Source organism: Chionomys nivalis, chromosome X, assembly GCF_950005125.1.
Source record: "Chionomys nivalis chromosome X, mChiNiv1.1, whole genome shotgun sequence".
Classification (NCBI taxonomy): domain Eukaryota; kingdom Metazoa; phylum Chordata; class Mammalia; order Rodentia; family Cricetidae; genus Chionomys; species Chionomys nivalis.
The window spans coordinates 71,255,623-71,268,830 of record NC_080112.1 but is presented as its reverse complement, the minus strand read 5'-3'; the positions used below and the strand labels follow the sequence as shown (position 1 = coordinate 71,268,830).

The 13,208-nt window shown below is 39.6% G+C and overlaps 1 protein-coding gene across 3 annotated transcripts in view; it reads left to right on the top strand.

Annotated features, from left to right (window-relative positions):
• Window positions 1–13,208, top strand: part of Phka1 (phosphorylase kinase regulatory subunit alpha 1) — a 138,444-nt gene that overhangs the window by 99,062 nt on the left and 26,174 nt on the right. For all 3 annotated transcript variants that reach the window (XM_057759383.1, XM_057759382.1, XM_057759381.1), the window contains 4 exons: window positions 10,462–10,618; window positions 10,906–10,985; window positions 11,972–12,050; window positions 12,176–12,305. In XM_057759383.1, the coding sequence (XP_057615366.1) occupies window positions 10,462–10,618; window positions 10,906–10,985; window positions 11,972–12,050; window positions 12,176–12,305 (446 nt within the window). The remainder of the gene's footprint in view (window positions 1–10,461; window positions 10,619–10,905; window positions 10,986–11,971; window positions 12,051–12,175; window positions 12,306–13,208) is intronic.

The window sequence follows — 13,208 nt, the reverse complement described above, 5'->3', positions numbered from 1 at the left end:
GTGGAACAGGCTCACATCTGTGGGCCCTCATACATGGTAACTGATGCTTGTAAGTAAATGCAGCACTCAGGAGGCTGAGTCAGCAAGATGATTTCCATGTATTCAAAGCCAGCTGGAGTTTCATAGTGAGTTCTGATGCCACCAGAGTCTAAACTTGGTGAACCAATGGGTTTTATTGGAATTATTTATAGAAGCATGGGTGAGGAGTCACTTACAGGAGCAGACATTTACTCAAAGACAGCTGCATCACCAATACCCATCCCCGCTTGGGTGGCAGTTCACAAAAGCTGGAAACCAAGAACATACTGCGTACTCTGCAGGCAGCTCAGCAGGTTGAGGTCTCCCCTCCAAGTAATCAGTTGGTCTAAACCTCTTCTAGGCAGCTCTGCTGGTATTGTAGGAGACCGCTAGTTTGTTCCTGGCTGCTCAGCCCTGAAATAATCACATAGAAACCATATTATTTACAATATTGTTTGGTCAATAACTTAAGTGTATTTCTGACTAACTCATATCTTAAATTAACCCATCTCCATTAATCTGTGTATTTCTACAAGGTTGTGACTTACTGCATCTGTCTACAGCAGGACTACATGGCTTCTCTCAACTCTGCCTTTCTTCTCCCAGCATTCAGTATAGTTTTCCCCACCTACCTCTATTCTGTCCTATCACAGGCCCTAGACAATCTCTTTATTAACCAATGGTATTCACAGCATACAGAGGGGAATCCCACATCATGCTGGTTTCTGCTTCTTCTAGGCAGTTGGTGGGTCTTAGAGTTTTCTTTGCAGCTTAGCTTGTATGAGATTCTTTGCAATTTTGCTTGTCTGAGATTCTTTTTGTCAGTTTGATGGCCTGAGAGTGACACAGCAGGATTTATTGCTTATTCTGGGAGTGAGGTGCCTAAAGAATCTGGTCAGTTTCAGGGACTTCCTGAAGCTTGTTTGAATTGTTTAGCTTCTGACTTAAGGTGTTTCCCTTTGGGTTGGAATGCTTCAATCTGGTGGGAAACTGCTACACAGCAGCTAACCCGAGATTCAGAGTGAGACCCCACGGAATCACTAAAAAAGAAAAAAACAAAAAACAAAAAAAAACCATAGAGGCTTATCAGAAAAAGAAACAATATTTTTGAGTGTTTGCTTATGTGTAAGTTACCCTGATAAGTATTTGCTGTCTTCTACTCAGCATGTGAAAATGAACTCATATAATTTCCTGCCCATCTAACCTACATAAAATAAGCAGTACTTTTTATGTTGTGATGACCAGGGAGAATTAGGATGAACCCTCTCTTATAAACATGCCTTGAATGCCAAGGTTGCTGATGCCATGCACACATACAAAGAGAGTATGGACCAATGGGACACTTTCTGGGAGAGCAAATGAGGCCCCTAAATTCCTTCTGAAAAACTTAATAGAGTAAGAAGAGTAGACCTGAGGTTTGGGTATGGTTGAGGGTGGGGCTTGGGTTACATTCTCACTAGCACCAGAGGAAGGATCCCTTGGAATTTCTTGATAAGAAGTGGATGCATATGCCCTGTTTTTCTGCTAAGTTCAGTACATGATTTGTACAACACTTTTTTTCCTTCTGCTGTCTATCGAGGAAGGTCAAATGGGGAAGCCACACTTCATCCCCAGAAAGTGGTAACAAGGCAGCGGTACATTATCAGAAAAGGCCTGCTGGGATGCATTTATTAAGTTCCACATTATTGCACCATATTACCCCAGATGTTTAGGATACCAGTGATTGTTATACCAAGAACCAGGAAGTTCTCAACTTGAATGGGCAAAAGGAATTGATAGTCAGCAGAGATAAGGTATATGCTGCAATTAAACAAAAAAATCTCATAGAGGAACTATCAAAGTGCTTCACAAGTAACTATGAATACCCCAGAAACAAATGAAAACTAAATGTCTGAGCAAAGAAATAGAAAGCATAAAGGAAAGCTAAATGGAAATTTTAGAAATAAAAATATAGTAATCAAAATGAAGCAGTGGAATATAAAGCATAGAGGTCAGAAGCATTGAACTTGAACAGAGAACTCTAGAAATTACAAAACTTAAACAACGGAGAAGTAGACCACGAAAATAAATAGGGTCTCAAGAGCATGTAGGACAAAACATGACACAATGTTTTAATTATTTAGAATATTAAATATTATACCTTAATACTATCAGTGTTCAAAAACATCTCTGATTAGCCAATGTTTTGTTACAGTTGATTTGTTGAATTCCAAACATAATTCAAGTCCACACATTGTATTTGGTTACTATGTTTCTATAAGTGCTTTTTAAATGCCTGTACTCTCTCTTCCTAATATTGGTTTGTTCTGTAGAGTTCACATTCTTCATTTTGCTGAGTGTCCCCTCATGATGTTATTTAAACATATTTCACTTTGTATTGCCTATAAATTGATAGTTATTACCACATATTTGGTAGATCTGCATTCAATTTTTAAAGCAAGACAAGTTCAGAGGTGATATCATACCAGAAAGGGTAAAATGTGTTGCTGTTAACTCTTTCTCTTTTGTGGAGAGTAAGACTCCCAAGCTTTGTACATACTGGGAAAGTGTTATACCACCGAGCTACATATCCAGCCCATGATTGTTATTTTTTTATCATATTAAGCAATGAGGACTACTGAGAACTCAAGAACAATGGCAATGGGTTTTTGATCCTACTGCACGTACTGGCTTTGTGGGAGCCTAGGCAGTTTGGATGCTCACCTTACTAGACCTGGATGGAGGTGGGTGGTCCTTGGACTTCCCACAGGGCAGGGAACCTGGATTACTCTTAGGGATGATGAGGGAGGGGGACTTGATGGGGGGGGAAATGGGAGGTGGTGGCGGGGAGAAGGCAGAAATCTTTAATAAATAAATAAATAAAAATAAAAATAAAAGATTAATCCTATCTGGGCTTGGTGGTGTGTACCTGTAATCTCAGCATTGGGAGATGGAACCAGGACGATGGACTATAAAGCTGATCTTGGCTACATAGTGAGTTCAAAGCCAGCCTAAGCTATATACACTGTTTCAGAAAAATAATGGCTAGGGGTGCTGCTCAGTGTTGAAGTATTTACATAAGATGCAAAAGCCCCTGGGTTCTATCACCAGCATGCCACAATAACAACGAAAGATTAATCAGATATTTTTCACCTATGCTAGTGTTTCCTTTAATGATTATAACATCTAATACTGGTCACTGCCCAGATCTAGTATTTTATTAGGGATTACCAAATCTTAGTCTTCAAATTCTACATACTAATCTTTTTAATGTGCTCACTTAAGTTTCTTCCCTGTTGAAAATTCTCCAATTTGTTTCCCTTAAGCAGAGGGGGAAAAAAAGAGTTTAAGAGTTAATGTAGCATACAGGAGCCCCCATGATAAAGTTCCTGCCTGCTTTCAGACCCCTCTTTTACCATCTTGTGTTCTGTAATTGGTGTTCTAGCAATCATGTCTCTCACATCTGTGCATTCACTCGTTATTCTGTCTGTGGGAGACCTTCTTGTCCTCCTTCAGACTGATTCACAGTCAGCTTCTGACATAGTCTCAAGGAAGTAGCTGGAAACCTTCCCTTTCCTACCTTTTTCTCCTTAGGCAAGCCTCTGACATCATGTGTATGACTGTTGCCGTATTGGCATGCTGTTTTCATGCATTTGTCTCACCTCTCTAGATGAAGCTCCCCAAGTTCAGAGACTTACTTTCATTGTAGCTGCAGAATATAACCCTGTGCCTGCCACATGTACAAGTTTGGACAAAAGAATGCATACCCTTATTCAGTTCTTATACTTTTTGATGAAGGGGTTACTTAATAGTACAAGGCCCTGGGTTTAGTCCCTAGCACAGAATTAAAAAAATACAAAAATCACACAAAGACCAAAAGGAAGAGCTTTTTTAAATGAGCGATTCAGTACCTATGTTTATTATAGATGTGGAAATCCTTTCAGAAAGCTGTATCAACATAGTCAAGGTTGCACAACTAGGGAAATATATTAGATAAAAAGTTATTGTTGTCTTTGTTTTGTTTTGTCTGTTTTTAAACAACTCCAAAGCATTTCTTTCAACTTACGTTACTTAGTGAGCAAGTGAAAACACACAAGTATTCCCATTATCTGAAAAGCACCCCCATCAAAGTGAAGCATTTTTACAATTCATATATATTTTTGATTTTTTTTTTCAGACAGGGTTCCTCTGTGTAGCCCTAGCTGTCCTGGAACTCACTTTGTAGACCAGACTCACTTTGAACTCACGGGCCTGCTTCTGCCTTCTGAGTGCTGAGATTAAAGGCATGTGCCACCACATACTGGCCTAATTCATGTATTTAAAAAAAAATAATTGAACAAGCTAGCCCTGTTGAAATAAGAGCAGTGGGGCTGCGTCCCTGGCACCCGGCCGCCCGCATGGCTAGCTTATGCCCCAAAATAATTACACCGGAATTGTATTCTTTTAATCACTGCCTGGCCCATTAGTTCCAGTCTCTTATTGGCTAGCTCTTACATATTGATCTAACCCATTTCTAATATTCTGTGTAGTACCACAAGCTGGCTTACCAGGAATGATCTTAACCTGCGTCTGTCTGGAGTGGGAGAATCATGGCGACTCCCTGACTCGGCTTCTTTCTCCCAGCATTCTGTCTGTTTACTCCACCCACCTAAGGGCTGGCCTATAAATGGGCCAAGGCAGTTTCTTTATTAAATGAAAGTAACTCCTCCATCATAGCCCTGATGACATGCACCTATAGTCTCAGCTATCTGGGAGACTGACACAGAAATATGACTTAATTCCAGGAGTTTGAGTTCAGCCTAAGCAGCATAGCAAGATCCATGTCTATAGTCTATTGATGATAATTCCTGATAGCATGAAGAACACAGATAAACAGAAATATTTTTCACAGTTGCTACTTGATTGGAATATGCTTTCTTAGAATGGGAATTATTAAGTACACAAGCTATTTTCACAGTGCTCAGGATCAAACTGAGAATTTGTTCATGCAAAGCAAATCATCTCTTGTAGAGTACACTCTGAGGCCTTGGGTTTTATATTTTTACACTGCTTAAGCTTCAACAAACTGTTAAGCAAAGAACACAAATTTGTCTGTTATGGAAATTTAATTTGAAAGTCAAGATAAGGATTTGAAAGTCATGTATCCTGAAGTCATGAAGGTATACTTACGACAGTAATTGTCCCATATCTAGTTATTTGCTAATAAAAAATAATTACTAGCCAGGTAAGTGTCATTAGCCTCTGCCTCTCTGCCCTTCTGACCCTCTCTGTCCCTCTGCTCCTCTCTGCACCTGCCTCTTTTAAAATGTCTTTAACTTTGGTTTCTGCAACATTTCCCCTTAAGTAATATTCAGATTAGGGCCTTTTTTTTTTTTTTGCAGGCTTGCCACTAAAGTTCCTTTCTTTGAAAACATTAGTCTTACTGCAGATAGTGTTAATTTTGATCACTTGAGTTGATCCTTTATTTAAGGAAGTGCCTTCCAGTTTCCTTCACTAAAAAGTTATTATGTTGGTTACTCTTTGCAAGCAACCTCCTGTAAATATAAATAGCCCATTGGTTTTTAACTTGCACTTGCTTATTTTGTAACCTGGATAGCCAAGACTGGCGGGGGTGCCGGAATTGACACGTGGAGGCTTCTTTTCAGGTGGAAGAACAGCAACCTTTATTTTGTCCAGCAACCTTTTATACCTCTACTCCTTCTGTGGAGACCCACTGGCCAGAAAGAACACAAACATCCTTGTCAATTACAGACCACAAGGAAGTTCCGTTGTCAGTCAGGGGGAGTGAGGGCAGCTGGATCACAACAACTCCCCCCATTTTATTTTATAATACCTTGCCTGTCGTGGGGAATAGCCCTCTAATATTCCCTGTCTTAGGTAGCATCCTGCCCCCAAAGTATTGCCCATTCGTGGCTACCCAGACACATAGCCCTAAACCAAGTATCCCCAGGACTGACAGTGCCAAGGAGCCAGACCAGTGCTGCAACCATCTAGCATGCACTAACTGGGTGGTAAAATTAACAAAAGCAGTATTCCAAACCCCTCTCATATGACGGTTGAGTTCCCTAACAGTAGCAGAAGCATGCAATACAGTGCCATGAGTAACTCACATAACATGATTAACTATTGAAAAGTCCAAAGATAGTCCACTTGCTCCTGAACCAGAGCCACTTGTTGGTTTAAGGCCAATATGCCTGATTGAATATGTCCATTAAGATCATTTTGAATGTCCAAAGCTTTGCTGACTCTTTTCAGCCTGCTGGTTGACAGTCTCAGCCTTCTGCACAGTCTGGGAAAGAGCAAGTCCGGCAGCAGTAGCTGTGGTGGCAAAGCTCTGCTCCAGCTGCCTTCTGGCCCCAGCCGCACTCACTCTGGATCCAAACTGCTGCATGAAGTGGAGCAGAACTCAGGGAAGCAGGCTCGCTGCTCCTGCTCCAGAACCATTGAAGGGGCCCCACTTTAACAATCTTTTAGGGAGTTTGGGCATTGTCAACCTGTCTCATTACTTCCTGCTGAGCGGGGGTGCTGCATTCTTGGGAGTATTTTACATCAACATTTCAGGGTGTCTCGGTGATTCAAGCCGCATAAATTTGCAATGAATGCACAGGTTCTCATCCTCTGTGGAGACAAAAGCAGAACCTCTTTTCCAAAGCATCAAATCCTTACACCCATATTTTAAAGTCAAAATACCTTTCTTAGAAGTTCCCAGAATAAATTGTCTTTCTCCAGTCCAGAACACAAAAGACAACACAATCAACACAGTAACATATCTCTACACATTCTATCTTTTGAGATCCTCAATTCACCTTCCTGCCTCCTTTTTATTTCTTTCCTACTGGCCAATCTTCCAGAGGGCATCCCTCAGAGCATCTCTGGGGATGAAGACACACATAGTCCTTTTAATCTGACTTGGCTTGTTCTCAGTCTGGAACATTTAAACCCTCTTCTGTACAAAATCTTTGGCTGTCTTGTTACTTCCATGCCTTGTTGCTTTAAGAGTTTCAGTTACTTTTTGAAGCCTTTCAATTCACTCTCCCACCTTTTTATACTTGCTTATCTTTTGGAAGATGTCTCAGAGTTATCTCTGGGGATGAAAAATTAGAACACTACCTTCCCCAATACGCTCCTCAATTTAGCCGGCAGCTGGAGCAACCCCGTTCACGTGTCCCCACTTTCCAGATCTCGGTGGGACCTCCACTTGCTGCAGCCAGCGCAGCCTGGATAGCCAAGACTGGCAGGGGTGCCGGGATTGACACAGGGAGGCTTCTTTTCAGGTGGAAGAACAGCAACCTTTATTTTGTCCAGCAACCTTTTATACCTCTACTCCTTCTGTGGAGACCCGCCAGCCAGAAAGAACACAAACATCCTTGTCAATTACAGACCACAAGGAAGTTCCACTGTCAGTCAGGGGGAGTGAGGGCAACTGGATCACAACAGTACCCATTGATGACACATTTTAGGTACATTTTTCATGTTTTAAAAAAATTGGTATTTGAATAGGCAATAAGTTCTTATAGTTCAACTTTTTTCTAATTTTATTTTATGTGTATGAGTGTATGCGTATTTTGCCTGAATGTTTGTATGTACACCATGTATATACCTGATGCCTAGAGGTCAGAAGACAGCGTCAGATTCCCTGGAACTGAGTTATGGATTGTGAGCCAGTATGTGGGTATGGAAAACCGAACCCCTGTCCTCGACAGCAATACATGCTCTTAACTACTGAGCCTTGTCTCCAGACCCTTGTGGTTCAACATGTTAAAAGTATGCAGCCAGGCAGTGTTGGAACACACCTTTAATCCCAAGACTTGAGAGATAGAGGCAGGTGGATCTCTGTGAGTTCAAGTCAGTCTGGTCGACATAGCAAGTTCCAGGATAGCCGGGGCTATACAGAGAAACCCTTTCTTGAAAAAAACAAAACAAAAATTATTCAAAAATATATAGCGGAAAGGGTCAAATATTTTCCCCATTTCTAAATAATCAGCTTTTTCATGGTCAGTGTTATTTTTGTCTGTGCATTCTCCTAGGTACATTCTATGCATACATATGTAAATATAGACAAATATGCAGGTATTTATAGCCCTGTGTATCCAATGTTAGCATAGTTCATAAATTGTTCTATATGCCCTTTTTTCACCAATACTGTGTATCTTAAAGATCACTACATACATATTCCAGTTACCTACCACTTCATTAAAAAAATCACCTCAATACCCAATAGCTTGAACAGGAGCTTACCATAATAAAAATGTGGAACTCTAAAGTGTCTTTAATAGTTCTTAGATTGTCTGATCTTGACTAGGCAGTTCTTCCTCAAGGTCTGACATTCAGCTTTTGTCAGACATTGAGCCATGAATGAAGTCAGCTAGGTTTTCTCACTCATATACTCAGGAGTAGATACTGGCTATCAGCTACAAATTCATCCTCATTACCTACAGCTCTAATGCCTTCAGATGATGCCCCATGTGTCCTTCCTCCAGCATGATGACAAGGTTCTTACAGAGTCACAAGAGAAGACAGGGTGGAAACTATATTTTCTTTGATGACCTAGCCTCAGAAATTATCCAGTCTCTCTGTTACCAAGCAGACCTGGTGGTGTCCTTTTGTTTTTGTTGGTTTGCTTTCTGTGTAGACCAGAATGGCTTTGAACTCACAGAGATCTCCCTACCTCTGCTTCCTAAATGCTGGGATTAAAGTTGTATGCACTATACCCAGCTCTTCCATTTCTTTTTATGTAGTGAGGAGCAGCGGGAATGCTTTTTGTTCTGCCCGGCTCCCGCACAGTTAGCTTTACACCCGAAATAACAACACACAAATTGTATTCTTTTAAACACTGCTTGACCCATTAGCTCTAGCCACTTATCAGCTAATTCTCACATCTTGATTAACCCATTTCTACTAATCTGTGTAGCACCACAAAGTAGTGGCTTACCGGGAAAGATTCAGCATGTCTGACCTGCATCCATCTTGGGCCGGAGCTTCATCGCATCTGACTAGAGAGGAGAGGCATGGTGTCTGGCTCACTATCCTTCTTCTCAGCATTCTGTTCTGTCTACTCCACCTACCTAATTTTCTGACCTATCAGATCAAGCAGTTTTCTTTATTGATTAACCAATGAAACAACAGATTGAAAAATGACCTTCCCACATCATTTTTATTGATGACTAAATAAATTACATTAGGGTGGTTTGCAGGAGCATTGGTGCCTACCTTTTATTTTCTTAATAGATCTGAAAAATTGTATTATTTAAATATATTATAATTTATTTAACAATGCTCCTAATAATGATGGACATTTGGGTATTTTCTAGTCATTCACTATAGCAAACAGTGCTTCTGGTGAATTACCTTTTAACTGAATTGCTTCATATATATGAAAGAATTATTCTACAGTTAAACCATAAGAGCAGAAATGGTGGGCCGTATGGTAACGTTTTTTAAGTATTGTAAGAACTGCCAGGCTCTGCAGAATTTGCAAATAGCCCTCTAGAGGCATTGCTTCAATCTTCACTCCCACAAGGGACTGTTTAAGTGATAAGCCACATCAATTTGGGGCTTTTTAAGAGCTAGATATAATAAAATGTTATCTTGATATAATATACATTTTAATTTTTCTTACTACATGTGAAGTTGACTGCCTTCTTCTATATTTATGGGATACCAGTGTTTATTTTGCCCAATTTTCCTTTGTTGTTGTTTACTTTATGTATTTCAATGTCTTTCTTTTATTTGTTTTTAGCTGAATTGGTCTATGAATTACAATTATTTTTCCTATTTTGTAATTTGTCCTGCACTTTACATACTGTCTTCAGTAAGAACTCTTTACTGTTTTGTGTGTATAAAATTACTGAACTCCAGTTTGTGGCTTCTGCTGATGTTTCATAGCTAGAAAATCATTTTTCTTCCAGCATTATGAGCTAATTTCCCTTAAGTTTTTTATCATTTTAATATTTATGTCTTCACACATTTAGAATTGTAAGATACACTTTCAGGCACTGATCCAACTTTTTCCAGAAAGCTACATGATGCTTTTAACATCATTTAATATGTAATCTACATTCATCATATACTAAATTCCCAATTTCAGATAACTTTCTATATCTCTAAATTGATTTGTGTAACAGTAATTGTATAATAATCACATATCTGTCTCCTTTCAACACAAACCAATTCTAATGTTCATAAAATACAGTGTGCTTTCAGAACTTAAACCTTTTTCAGTGATGTTGAAGCTTGAGATGTGGGTAAGAGAATGCATTGTGTCAAAGCATAGCTAAATTACAAAATTTGTGTCTTAGACATTTAATTTCAAGATTGAGAGATTGACTCTTATGGTTTTATAAGTGTTTTTAATAAATAGTTTTTTACTAAAAAAAAAAAAAGGCCAAAACAGGCATATCCATTATAACAGTAAAAGAAAATATTTTTCTCATTTTTAATGTACTCCCATCTTTAAAATTCCAGAGGACCTGACTGGGACACTGAATTGTATGAAGAAGGAGGTGCTACTGTCAGGGAGCTTCTTAGCGAACTATATGGCAAAGTTGGTGAAATTCGGCACTGGGGTCTGATCCGATACATCTCTGGGATCTTAAGGAAGAAGGTGGAGGCACTTGATGAGGTACTAATAAGTTCTTGAATTTACACAAAATATAAATGGGGAATACTTTAAAACTCCGTGCTGGGAGTATAGCACAAAGGTAGGGTAGTGCCTACTTTTCCTGGAATCCTCAGTTCAAGCCTTTGCACTGCAGGGGGATACCTTGATTTTCCTAATTGTTTTTTAAACAACTGCAACTTCTAATTGTTTTCAATTGCACGTAAAGTTTCTGATACTCAGCTTTTTATTTGTGAATGTTTGGAAATCTGAAAATTTTGGAAAGGGTAAGCTCTGTTCCCTCTTCATAGGCCTGCACAGACCTTCTCTCATACCAGAAACACCTGACGGTAGGACTTCCTCCAGAACCTCGCGAGAAGACCATCTCTGCGTGAGTGGGGCATGTGGTTGGCTTTTTATAAGGTTTTGCTGAGCCTTTAAGAAATTGGGTGAAGCTGGGTGGTGGTGGCGCACGCCTTTAATCCCAGCACTCGGGAGGCAGAGGCAGGCAGATCTCTGTGAGTTCGAGACCAGCCTGGTCTACAGAGCTAGTTCCAGGACAGGCTCCAACGCCACAGAGAAACCCTGTCTCGAAAAAACAACAACAAAAAAAAAAAAAAAAAGAAAGAAATTGGGTGAACTTGCCACAATTCTCTTGTCCTAATTTGTATACCTTCTTATATACAGAGCTGCAGAACAGGAAAATGATGAGATACAAGCAAATGAAAAGAGAAAGCAGAAATCTTTAATAATTAAATAAATTAATTAATAAAAAAAAAGAAATGAATTAAAAATTTCAAAAAAAAAGAGAAAGCTTATAGGAAGTAACACTTAATTTTTTTCTTATTGATTTTTCTAAATCCCTTAATTCTACTCATTCTAAAAACACACAAAACACAGAACAGAGTTAACAACATAAAAGACAACCATAATCTGAAAAAGAAATAGAAGAAAGTATATAGCTAGAGCATTGGGCTGTTATATGCAGCTCCATGCTGCTGAAGAAGGAATCAAAGGTGTGAAGGTTAAAGTTGAAAGGGGAAATGGGCACTCACAAAGCACCCCGAGTGCACGTCTGCACGAACACCACCATCAGCTTCTTTCTTTGTAGTCATTACGTTTATTTGTCACATGGTAAAGATTAACAGTGAAACACTGGTCTGGAAAGACATTGAGGGGTGAATTTTAAATGAAAGTTATGTTAATATGGCAAGAGTGTGCCTCAGAGGCAGTGCGTGAGAGTTTTGTTGTGAAAGAACTAAACTTGGTGAGCTGTTGTGGCAGGGGTTTGGACTTGCACTGAGGTTTTAATTTTTGAAACATATTTAGGCTAAGTGATTGTAGATTTTGGTCTTCATTCACTGTTTTCTTCCTTAGACCTCTACCATATGAGGCACTCACTAAACTAATAGACGAAGCCAGTGAAGGAGACATGAGCATTTCAATCCTTACACAGGTAGGCAGCATTAAAATGCTTAACCTGGCAATTGATGTTTCAGTATTTGTTTTTAATTGACCTGACAACTTGCAAAACAGACATTGTGGTACTCTAACTTTTCTTTACATCCATTCTGTACACAGGAAATAATGGTATATCTTGCCATGTACATGAGAACTCAGCCTGGCCTCTTTGCTGAAATGTTCCGACTTCGAATTGGTCTGATCATCCAAGTTATGGCAACAGAACTGGCTCACTCTCTTCGATGCTCAGGTATTTATTTAATTCAGTAACTAATTATAGGTGGAATTCACTTCTAGGGCAGATCCATGGAGGTTGAAATTAGGACGGGAAGGAAGAACATTTTATTGATCCATTGTTGTTGATTATTTACTCTTTTTATTACTATTATTTTTTTTTTGGCAAGGGGCCCGCCACTCAGCTACCAAATAAATCACACAGAGACTTATTATTACTTATAAATGCCTGGCCTTAGCTTGGCTTGTTTCTAGCCAGCTTTTCTAAATTTAAATCATCCCATCTATCTTTTGCCTCCAGGCTTTTATCTTTCTCTGTTTCTGTGTGCCTTTCTTTACATCTTTCTCTATTGAAGGTGTAAGTCACAAACAATCCCACACCAATTTGGAATTATGATTAATAGGGTGGTATTTATTTAAAGGGGAAAAAACTTACAGATCACCGTCCCAGACAACAGCCCTCTGCGCAATCAGGAAGGAGTCTAGTCGCTGGAAACGGAGCAGGAAGCAAAAAGAGAGCGAGGAGGGAAGTGACCACTTTTTTAAAGAGAGAGACCACGCCCCAATGGGCTGGTATCTCAGCAGCTATCTGGAGGAGTGGAAGGACCTCCTGCAACACTCTATGACTTGCTGTGTAATTAGGTGACTGGCCCCTGATGTCCTCCTCTTGTTCTATCTTGCTCCTTCTTCTCCCCTCCCAGATTTCTCCTCCTATTTATTCTCTCTGCCTGTCAGCCCCGCCTATCCTTTCTCCTGCCTCGCTATTGGCCGTTCAGCTCTTTATTAGACCGTCAGGTGTTTTAGACAGGCAAAGAATCACAGCTTCACAGAGTTAAACAAATACAACATCAAAGAATGCAACACAACTTTGCATTATTAAAACAAATTTCCACAGCATAAACAAATGTAATACATCTTA